Raw genomic sequence first — 12,165 nt, forward strand, 5'->3', positions numbered from 1 at the left:
TTCAGAACACATCACTCCCTTGAACTGAGTCATACGGATCTCCAGCTTTAGAAAGAGGAAAAAACTAAAAATCCTCTCTACAACAAATTTGCATGAGAAAGCTTCATTTGTAGCTTTTGAGGAAATTGGAGCATTGATCACAAGCTTCTGCAAAACAATTAAAGTTACAGCATGGCTACAGTGCTACAATAAGTACATGCACGTGAGAAGCATTAAAAAAAAGCACCAAAAATACGGCAGGAAATGATAGAACGGCACTGAATGTCACCAATTAGAGAAAGGCAAAGCAAGCCACAACTTCCCTTGCCATAGGATTATAATTAAAAGAGTGACAACAGACAACGTAATGGTATTTTAACGTTTTCTGTCCCAGTTACAGAAAGCTTTCCAGAAGCAGAGCACCACCAGACAGAGGGGCCGCGTGCACTCGGGCAGCTCACGCCCCCATCACGTGGCCAGGCATCTGTCATCACCAAAACCACACCAAGAGCAGCAGCTGCATTTTGGCTGTGCTGCCGGCACACACATGCATGCAACGTCCGGGGAGCCCCATGGGAGCAGGCAGGGAGAGGGTTAGCTGTGCCCGCGTCCGAGGCACCTCGAGGACTGGGAACGCAAAGGAAGAGCTGAACAAACCCTTCTGGCAGGCAAAGGCACTGCCAGCCTGAGTCCAGAGCTTGGATTTTGCAAACGCGGAAGACTGGGACCTTGTAAAAGATAAGGCAAAAAGGGCAATTATGCTTAAACAGAATTCCCAACCACTCAATTTAAGAGCACTTCCCAAGCTAGTTCAACCACGGGGTGGGAAACACAGCTTTTGTGATGGGCTGTGCAGGCGTCTCAGGACACACACAGGCAGCCCCTTGACCTCCCTTCGTTTGTCACTGGCATCCCATCACACCTACTACTGCCTCTCACTCCCTGGGAAGCCATTCAGTGTGCCTTTCTTTCCCCTCCAACCCTTCTTGGTCCTTCCCATCCCCACCATTCCCATCCCTCTGGCTCTAGGTCTTCTTTCTCCATACGAGCCTCACACTCTCACCCACTACTTCATCCCACACTGTCCCCTTCTCTCTACCTCTTCCTGCCTATCCAAGGGCTTTTGGGACGCAGGGTCTCACACCTTTGTCCCCTGAGCTTCTCACATCCAACCCCTCTTACTCCTCAAAGAGTGCAGAGTAGGCGGCAGAGGGAAGCTGGAGCACAAGACTGGCAAGCCACAGCAAGAGGGAGACACGCAGCTAGTTACACAGCCCACGGTCAGTGTGACTGCACGTACAGGGCCCCAAAGCCTCTGACCCTCAGTAAGACGGCCAGTACTATTCTCGTAAGCTACATAACCATGTTAGGAATATATTTTTTATCAAGACAAAGTTATTTTAAACCCAGAGTGCAGCTCCCTGATATTCTTCAGCGTGCGGCATTTCAAACACCTAGCACCGCTGTAACAGCTGCAAAGCGTGCAAATAGCATGTTGGTTGCTTAAAGGGTAGTGGGATGAAGAGAAACCTCTGTGGAAACATGGCACAAAGCAGAGGCTGGGGCTGCCACCATCTAAAAGAAAGAACTACCTCCAGAAGAGGACATCTGTCTACAGCCCTGATTTCTACTCAGCCTGGCCCATCAGGAGGTATGGGAAGTGCTGCTACCAATCACGCTGGTATTGCTGTGATGAATCATAGTGGCATCAAGTTAATACAACTCATCAGATCCTAATTAAACCACTCTATGTTGCTAATCACTCTGTGTATCTCAAGTGATCTTTTGAAGCACGTCTGACTCCAGTGAGGGTGGGCCAATCAATTCTCTAATGAGCCCTCACTTCTGCAAACACTCGCACAAATGCTCTGCGGGCTTTCACTGCAACCACAGCATATAAAATTCAGCAACAGAAGCTAGCTAAGTTTGGTTAGGTCTCCCTTTTCTCCTGATGGTGTAGTGGCAAAACATGTCTATATAGACACACACACACACAGAGCAACTCATCAAAATAGATTTTGCAAAATCAAGCTATTCAAATATTTACTCTAGTGGGATTTACCTATACACAGCTCTTTAATTGTTTATTTCATCTTTCCACACAATAAAAACAGCACTTCATCTCACTCCTTCCGAGATTTGTTAGTTTAGGAAAATTAATCCCTTTCACAGAATTGGATAGGCTTGGATCAGTATCACTTACCAGACAATGAAATACACGTTGCTCGTAGCACGCAGTAGGACAGCACTCCACAGGATGCGAGGGAACAGACGGGGGTAAAACAGATATTTTCCTTCAAACTTCTGTGCATTTCACTCAAGTGTATAAATCACTTGTCTTTTCACTAAATACGTATAGCTTTCACTTCAAACGAATCCAGGCATCTTCTCCCCCTTTTTTTTTTTTTCAACTAGAGCACTAAGTTCACATTTAGCTTTCATTAAATCCAAAAGAGCCTTCTGCTGCTCTTGTTGGCCTTAACAAGACCTCTGCCATTAATCTGAATGCTACAGAGTAGAATCAGTTCCTTATGATAAGCACACTCTTCATGACCTGAGCACACCTCAGCTGAGTGCCAGAAACATCGCCTTTTCCTTTCTCCTTGGCTCCTTGCCATTCTTCCCACATTTTCACACCTGTAAGCTTTCCCGCGGGTATTTATTTCCTGTAGGCTGTGCTAACCTAGCAAAACCCTGTCTGTATAAACCACTTTTATTCTCAAGGTGTGTAAATCCTTTTAGCTTGATCTCACCAAATTACATAAAAGTCTTACTGCCTTACACTGAGTCTTATCCTGGGAATCTTTAGCCGAGGCTCACACCTGAGGTTGACCTCTGAGTTATCAATTTGACCATTTTGAAACACCGGCTCTAAATCTTGCAGTCACACACCCAAGATAAGGAAAGTCTATTTCTGAGATCATGACAAAAGGTTGCTGAAAATGTGTTTCTTTGCCACAAGACGAAAACTTTCAGATTTTAAAGCCATGAACCTTTAAAGGTTTGTGATTCACCTACTGCTGACCTGCTGGTAACCAAAATTCCATATGCTTAGGATCGCTTGGGACACTACAGAACTACAAGTACTTCCAAGAAAACCTCAGCATGCTGTTGTGAGTGTCACCATGGAAGTATTTCACGCTGTCCATCTATGCCAACAGTGATACTTATCAGCAACTAGACCTGCTACAGCTTTTTGAAAATTATTAGTAACATGCTCCAATCTGTATTTGCTGCCACACGGTCTGAGAGCCTGGATGACAGATCAGGACCCTGAGACACCAACCACAACAGAAACACCGAACAGAAAGAAAATCTTCCCCATCTCTTGGCTTTACTTAGCCATTCACAAATGCACCGAGTTATAGAACAACATCCTGCTTCCTCTTTGCTCACCGTACTCAACCTCACAACCCTCAAAAACCAAAGGCATCTCACGAACACTTCCTAGATGACATTCTACCACAGGGGAGAGGATGCTCATCTGAAGTCTTCTCCTGCTGTCCCCATGACCCTGGATGCGAATTAGAGCAGTCCAAAGCCCCAAAAGCAAAATCAGCTCTTCCATGCATACAGTACGAGGTGACAATCTGGGACCTTCAAGTATGCAGGCTATTTTACAGAATTCTCCTTATTTATCACGTGTAGTTTATTTTCTACAGAGAACAGTTATTAGGGCATTTTTATATTAGTAAGGTCTGATTTACTACTCATGTTCAATATTCATTACTGTTTTGTCAGACTGTATTGAAGGATTTAACCTCAAAATTCCCTGGTGAAAGAGGTAAAAACTACATCAAACATTTTAAGGGAACAAAACCAAGAAGCTAGGAGACAGCAGTGAAATTAGGAGGTTGATTTTCAGGAAAAAAAGAATAACTATTTAAGCAAGAAAAACACTCAGTTTCAATATACAAGCCAGTCTCCACTAAAACAAAAAAAAAATAGATCATTGAAAATTTCTCTCTATTTTGTAATTTAATCACTAGGATAACAATACTATGTAAATTTAATTTTAGCAAAAAAAAGTGACTAAGAATATCTATACAATCCATGTAAGCATATACCGTTTTACAAAAAAGGACCAAGAAATAGATTACATTTCACTTTTACCAGTAATAAGTGACATTCCTTCAAACTCAATACAAGATAAAACTGTATTGCAAAAGTTAATGAAAAATATCACTATGCTATTAAATTAGTTTAATGTGAATTATAAAGTATTTCCTTCTTCATTGCCTTTCCTTGCTTACATGGGAACATAATGAAGAAGAAATATACAATATCAGTCTATGTCTCATGTTGTAACTATGAACTTAACTTATAAAAAGATCAGAGGACCAGACCCATAATTCAAATATTTAAGCTTCAGACTTCAGGAGGAGTTAAGATACATAAACACCCTAACAGACCTGTACATGTCTACAGTTCCCATGAAATGAAACACTCGAGGCACAAAACATCCATAAACACTCGGGCATCATGTGACAAATCATAGCTAATTTTAATCCTGTACACACCAAGGATCCATCCAATGGCACACTGAAATCAATTCCCATTTTATTTCAGTCTTACCAAATCTCTAAAGATAATTACAATTAAAAAATGACTCCTGTACCTATTGCTAAAGAAAATGCATCTGGTGAGACACATTTAACTCCTGTGCACACTCCATCTCTTCACCTTTCCTCACCAAGATACAAGCTGGCAAGAACAACAAAAACCCCTATAATTCCACCTACAGAAATGGTTTTTCGAGCCTGCTTCATAATGGCACGTACTCAAAAGTGACATTCACAAACATAACCCCTCAGTTTCAGCATGCATCCAGCCCAGGACTAGGAAACATTACGGATATCACCACTGCCCCTCTGACAGGGCCCTAGGAAGCAGAGTTTGGAAAGCTGCTCCAGCCTGCCGAGTCCAAAACCACGCTGGTACAAGCACACCGTCAGCCAGAGGAAACAGGGAGGCAGGAACAGGGCCAAAGAAGAATTTCCTGCTGCAACACATGAGCCTTGCTAAGTGTCTGAAAACTAATGTATTTTTAAGTCCAACATGAGCTCCGTAAAATTCAAAGTGATCTTTCAATTTACATACCCTAGTGAAATACCATGCTCACTCCAAGGCATCAAAGACCCTTTAAACTACTGCATTAACACCCTTCAAAAAAATCACCTCTTCCCACTGAATGTGTTCAGACCTTAAAGTAGGACCTTTTGCAAATACAGTCTTGTGAAGGCCATCACCGTTCTCTTGATGAAAATTCACTTAATTTCACTAAAAAAAAAAAAAAAGTAAATCACTACAGATCTATAGGAACCCAGGCTTAGCTGACCAAGACTGTCACACCACTCACCACTCCTGACATCCACAGCTGCTCTGGGTCACATAAGTCCACAGGGGACATGTGAAGTCACCTGTAGTGTCTTCTGCAGAAACTCCCCAAGGTACCAGAAGTGACACCATCCCTGCCTTTCCCAGCCTACGTGTTCCTCCCAGGCTCCAACCACGTTACCCGTGTCAACTGCAAACAGGCCTCTGTAAAAAAAATCCAGGAAACACATTTGGGAGGCCAGGAAGGAAGAGGTCACAGAGACAAAGAAACCCTTCTAGGTTAAAACACAAACAAATGTAATCTGAGCATCATAGATCCCTTACACATAAAATGGAAGAGCAGCTAACTATTGCTTTTTTAGCATGTTTTACTAAAAATAAACACTGCCACCCTCTCTTCTTGGGGGACCCCACGCTTCTCTGAGAAGTTGTGATGCAACTGAAACACGCAGTCTAAGTAATGCTTCTACACGTAGATTATTAACATGCCCATTGCTGAATATTCAACCTTTCAACTTGAATTGAATTAAAAGGAGGGGGGAAGAAGTGACCAAACTGTTACAAGCAACACTGAAATAAGAAACAGACACACATGGTACAACAGAAGTTTGGTATGGGAACCTATTTCGATTTCAAACTACATGCTACACTGAACAACTGAAAAACAAAAAGACAAATACTTTTGGACTTAATCTGAAGCACCATAACACAAAATCAGACTTAACTGACAGCAGACAGCTATGTATTGATACCAGTTAGATACACCTCTGACTGTGAAGTATAGGACTATCTAAAAGCAGAATCTCCTCTCACAAATCCTGACACTCGTCATCTACAGTGCCATACTTCTGATACATGCCAGGTTTTAAACGTTGACACTTCACAAACAGTTTCTTTTCCTGACAGTTTCTTTACGATCCAACTCCAGTGACAGATGATTGAAGCCAGAAGAGTAACTGGTGTTGTTTCTCTAGATGTTTGGTACAGAGTAAATTCAATCTAACGACAAGCATTTATACTCCTAAGCAAGCGAAATACTGCTCTTGCAAGGTCATACCCAACCAACTTTAGAGCTTCAAAGAAGTCTTGCTCCTCCTCCAGAGAGCAGATCCAACCCCATGAGGTGCCTCTGGTGGGACGTGCTCCGTGGGAGAGCTGGGCCGTGCTGGCACTCCTTGCTCTGCTGGAAGCAAAGTGTCAGGACTCCGCCGTTACTCACTTCCCAACACGAGCGGCACAACATTCTCCATGGGAACCACCCAAGAACAGCATGAAACTCAACAGGGCCCCCACAAAATCCACTGCTGTGCAAAGAACATGCTCCAGGGCCGTTACATATTCTTCATGCATGAAACCAATGAGTAAAGATTCTCGGTTAAGGCTATAAACTGAAACTGTCTCAACAAGGACAGAAACACAGCAAGATCAAAGAGGTAGTTCATATCAGTACCTCCATTCATTGTGGAATTAAAAAAAAAAATCACAATTATTATTTAACATACTCCAGTATTTTTTAAAACCCTAAAAATCAGCTGCATAGAAGAGAAAAACATACATTCGGTTCTACCAGCACAGGTTCAAGTTTAGTTTTATTTCCTTGATAACATGAGCAGAGTTGTCAGCTTCACTGTAGAAAACAAAGCAACTCACTTTAATTTCAAGATAATTAACAATGCTATTAATACAACAGTCTAGACAGACATTGTTGACTTAAGTTTGAATTGCTTGAGAGAAGGCTGGCTGTAGAGCCACCACGGACTCATTTGGAGAATGTATTTTCAGCCCAATAAGCTTTATTCCCCCAAAGTCTCTTCAGCTTTAGGAAAAGCAATTCCAATTTCAAAGCATAAACCTTCTCAGCTACAACTTTTCTCCCCGTCTTCCTTCACTTTCTCCCCTTTGCTCCACACAAATGAGCTATTAATTCCTAAATAAATGGAATGAGCAGCACTTAACATCAGGATCCACAAGGGTATTTAGGCTCCTATCTCCTGTTTAGAGGCCTGTTTAAACAGGAATTAAAAGACTAAACACTTCCATGGATTTAGGCCCAGAAGCTCAAATCAGCAAACACGTGCACTTTAGCGGTCCCCAGGGTGACCACACATAAACTTCACAGGCCTTGAAGAAGTTCTCCAAAGACAAATGCTGGTTTTGGAAGTAAGCTACTGAAACGCAAAGGCCCGAATGTGAATTAGGAAACTCTCCCTCGTGCTTGTCTTCCAAAACCACAGCGCCTAACTTCTGGGTTTCTGTTTGCTGCCTTTGTACCTCCCTTGTGCACCAGCGGCAAGCCGTTGGCTTGGCGTGATCCATTTTCAAAGATGAAGTATTTCACCACGATGCAGTAGCTGCTCTGAGCACCAACATCCCTTGATCGAGACATCCCCGCTGGCACTCAGCTGATTACCAGAAAACAATGTTGCTGATACAACCATCTCCATGGCCAACACCTGCATGGCAATGCCAGAGCGGAGTGGCTCTCCTCCAGACCCATGCGGAGCTAAAATGCTATAACCGCTCTTAGCTTTAGGATCACTGAACCACAGAATCATTAAGGTTGGAAAAGACCTCCAGTATCATCTGATCCAGCCATCCCCCTACCACCAATGTCACCCACTAAACCATGTCCCTAAGCACCACGTCCAACCTTTCCTTGAACACCCCCACGGATGGTGATGCCACCACTTCCCTGGGCAACCTGTCCCAACGCCTGACTGCTCTTTCTGAAAAAAAACATCTCCTCATTTCCAACGTAAACCTCCCCTGGCACAACTTGAGGCCATCCCTATGACTAGTTACCTGCGAGAAGAGGCCAACCCCCAGCTCCCCACAACTTCCTTCCAGGTAGCTGTAGAGAGCAATAAGGTCTATAGAATCATAAGGGTTGGAAAAGACCTAAACTTTAGCAACACCTCTCAGCGCCTTCCTCACGAGTGGCCTTTGATGCACCTTTATTTGAAATAAGAGCTGCGCTGGTGGTGCTGTAGGGCATCAGTCACCCGATGGAGACCCCACGGAGGTCCCATCCCGTTCCGTCCCATCCCGGGGGGCTGCAGCAGGCTGCACGACCCGGCCGTGCCCCACCACCCCCAGCCCGCTCTCACCCTTCTTGTCCATCAGCCACATGAAGAAGAAGCAAGGCGCGAAGCCGATGGGCCCCCAGAAGACGAGCAGGGCGATGTCCCAGCCGCTGAAGCCGAAGGCCAGGCGGGCCGAGTTCTGGATGGGGCCCCAGGTGTTCCACAGCAGGCCCTGCGCGAAGCCCAGCAGCGAGAAGAGCAGCAGCACCAGCCACCGCCGCCCGTAGACGCGACCCGCCGCCGGGGCCAGCAGCCGGACCGGCACCGCCACCGGCCCCGCCGGGCCCCCCGCAGCTCCCCGCGGCTGCTGCAGCTGCTGGGGCCGCCGCCGCTGCTGCTGCTGCTGGGGCGGCGGCGGGGGCAGCAGGGGCTGCCGCTCCTCCGCGCTGCTCCAGCCTAAGCCCATCTGCCGGGGCGCTGGCGGCGGCCCGCCGGGGAGGAGGGCGCGGGGCCGGGGGCAGGGACGAGCCGTACTCGGAGCCCCGAGCGCGGCGGCGCTGCCCCGGCCCGGCACAGCCGCATGCGCGGTCGGGGAAGGGCCGGCGGCCGCCTCCTTCCTCCGCCGCCGAGGGGAGGAGGGAAGGGGAGCCGGGGAGGCACGGCCGGGCCCGGAACAAAATGGCCGGGGCGGAGAGCGGCGGCCCCGCCGCGCAGGGTAGGTGCCCGCCGGCCCCTGGTGTGCTGCCCGCCGGCGGTCCCGGGGCGGGCGGGAGGTCGTGTCGCCGAGTTACCGCTTGCGCCTCCCCGACGGCGCCTTACCGGGAGGAAAACACCGGTTTTAGTGAATTTCCCCGGCGGGGAGGTGCGGTGCCGTGTGGCTGCTCTGCCTCGGTTCCGGGCGTGCTGCGGGGCCCCGGGGCGCCGTGTGCCCCCCGGCCACAAAACGCGGCGGTGTGGCTGGAGGGCGAGCCCTCAGCTTGCATCTCGGTGTCTCAGGTCACCTCGGTGGGGTTTGTATGAAGCACCCCAGTTCCTCAGCCTGTTTCCTGTAGGAGTTCCGGGGAGATAAACTGACCCTTAATTTCTGAGGGGGTTGACTATTTCAGGAGTGTGTTAGCAGGAAGCTAGGCCTCCTACCCTGAACCATCCTTTCCAATCTTAACAGCATCTTCAGCATCCCCTCTGGAACATCCCACCTCGGGTGTGATCTTCTTACCTGGTCACCTGCAGTTACGGAGGACAGGGCTGGATTGGCCCATTAGCGCCTAGAAGTACCTTTACTCAGTGAGATGCTACAGCAGAGCTTATCCGTGTTATATCAGGTTTGAAGAGGGCTCTCTTCCAGAAGTGTCCCTTAATGTCTAAAAAGGGTTGGGATGGATGCAGCGCACCTAAATGTGGTGTCTACCTAGCAGGTGTCAGAATGGCTTTGTAATGAGGTGGATAAAAATCAGCTGTGGTCTGAATTGGAGCGGAAAAAAAAACAGGATTCAATTACAGCCTGCACGTAAATCCATTTTAAAAGAATTCAGATGAATTCTGAATCATGTGGGCTACGCTAGGCTCATTAGAAACTATTATCATTTAAATAGATTGAAGTATATATTCATTTCATTAGCTTGTATGAGTATTTATCTGTATATCTACCATCTGCACTTGTCATAAAATTAATGGCTCATATGCTGCACAATGCTTCATCTTCCTTGAAAAAATACGTATTTCAGTTTGGCTCGCTTAGGAATTCTGTCACAAAGATTGGAAGCTGGTTTGATAAATGCCTGTGTGCTTAATTGGGAAGAGCTAAATAGTGGGATCCACAAGGGCTGGTTTTAGATGCAGTGTTAATGTAATTCTGTTGATACATTGGGCAGCGCATGACTGAAATTCAAACACGATGCCCAATCCACAGTTTTGCAGCCAAAACTACACACTCCCGTGAAATTTCCCCCCCAAAACATACGGACATCGCATATTGTTTAGCCCACACAGCTCTGTTTGCTAGACAGAGGCTCAAATTAGGAGTTGCAAGCTCAGGGTGGAAAAAGGAAATTTATACCAACTGAAATAATCAGAAATATGATCAAAAAGAAAATGAGGTTTTGTCTAGAAAATTTCGATATCTTCCTCAGGAAAAATAAAATTCATGCACAAATAAATATCAGAGGGATGTGCAGATAGTAAAGTAAAACTTCAGCTTGCCATGTAGAACTGTGGTGAAAAAAATAGAGTAAAAATATTGGACAAGATTCAGACTTGATCATGACCGATGTGTATTCTGTTAGTGCTTTTTTTTCCAAGTAAGATTAATTCCCTGTTTTACTTGGTCTTCTTTATACATTACCACCTCCGTATGGTTTAGTCTGTGCCAAAATGTTCTTTCGGTTTGAAACGGCTATGTTACTTCTATAATTTAATTGATTTGGTGGCATTGTGCCAAAGACAAAGTGCTGTCATTTGAAAAAGTAAACAAAGTGAAAAAATGTTTCTCTCTTTGAACATTTTTCAATTAACTGTAGTAATTGCAGGGCTTTCTTGGTTATTCTAGTAGCAAGAAACTAATCCAATAATAAGGCAGGTGGTGCTTTGCAGTGTCCTTTAACTGCAAAACTTGCCTCTTGATACGTGCATGGTAAAATGGAAACTTCAGTAAAATTCTTCAATATGCAGGTCACTTCATCATGTGAGAGTTTTAAAGATATTTTGGCGTGTGCATGGGCCAGCAGGAGAGAGAATTTTCTGAGAAACAGTGACAAAAAAAGGAGATTAAAATAGACTTGGAAAATCTCGGTTTATTTACTATTGACTTAATTATGATTTGAATAATTTATTTTAACTGCTTGTTTCTAAATCACTCCATCTTCTTCATAGCTTCCCAACCCATATGCAGATCTTTCAGTCGCGGCCTGACCTTTTCTATTCCGGCTATTTAATTAACACAATGTAATATTCTGTGTGAATTATTCTTGTTTGCAGGATATGGTACCATTTAAATTTGTTAATGTAAAGGAGCAGTGCATTGTTGATAAACTGTTGGAAACCAAATTAGCTTTATCTTGCAGCTAGCTGATTGCATTATTTCACTCATGGGTATAATACTTCTCTAAATATGCTAATTTCACTCTTTTCTCCGTGTGGTGACATTTTTACTGTTCTCATTACTGACATTTGTAATATGTGGGGTGGAGAAATCTTTTCTTGCTTTAACCTCATTATAATGTAGCTAAAGAGATTTGAATATTATCAGATGAAGCGCACATACATTCTGGCAAGTGGAAAGGTTATTTTGTCTCCTGGCCCAGAACCTTAATGCCTATAACTGGACTTGCACAGACTATGGTGCCTAGATCCAAAACAGTGATATAGAAGCCCTTCCAGTTATCAATCACACAGCCGTGAGAGCATATCTGTTGGTTAGGTGCCTCCATTTCAAACCTGAAAGCTCTCAAGTTGGTTGCATCTCCGTATGCATGCCTGCCTGCCTATACCCGTGCTAAAACCCTCTGGAATTCCTCCTAGGAGTTGGTGGCCTCGCGCTTTGATAGGCTAGTAGTGACGGATAAAAATTGTTTGGCTGAAACTGTTAGTGCTGCCAACTGCTCATCCCATCCCTGAGACAGGCCGGGCTGATCCATTATTGAGTTGGCACCTAGACTATGCTGTTTTAAGCTTGGCTTATAAAGATAAACTGAAGGCTTTGACGGGTTTGTTGTAACCCTGGGGCATCTGGAGAGCCTGATTCAGCTTAAATGCACCTATCGTGAAACGGTTGAGTTGAGCAGTTAGAGGATTATCCCCCCATGATGGAACCTTCAACTCCTAAGGCATT

At 45.2% G+C, this 12,165-nt stretch overlaps 2 protein-coding genes across 2 annotated transcripts in view; one reads left to right on the forward strand and one right to left on the reverse strand.

The window, feature by feature from the left end:
• The window catches only part of SLC49A4 (solute carrier family 49 member 4), a 62,666-nt gene extending 53,736 nt beyond the window's left edge, over nt 1–8,930 (reverse strand). The window contains exon 1 of the mRNA XM_040561082.1: nt 8,424–8,930. Within this exon, the coding sequence (XP_040417016.1) occupies nt 8,424–8,805 (382 nt within the window). The 5' untranslated portion in view covers nt 8,806–8,930. The remainder of the gene's footprint in view (nt 1–8,423) is intronic.
• Nucleotides 8,876–12,165, forward strand: part of HSPBAP1 (HSPB1 associated protein 1) — a 35,624-nt gene continuing 32,334 nt past the window's right edge. Inside the window, exon 1 of the mRNA XM_040561083.1 lies at nt 8,876–9,054. Within this exon, the coding sequence (XP_040417017.1) occupies nt 9,018–9,054 (37 nt within the window). The 5' untranslated portion in view covers nt 8,876–9,017. The remainder of the gene's footprint in view (nt 9,055–12,165) is intronic.

This window comes from Cygnus olor, chromosome 6, assembly GCF_009769625.2.
Source record: "Cygnus olor isolate bCygOlo1 chromosome 6, bCygOlo1.pri.v2, whole genome shotgun sequence".
NCBI lineage: Eukaryota > Metazoa > Chordata > Aves > Anseriformes > Anatidae > Cygnus > Cygnus olor.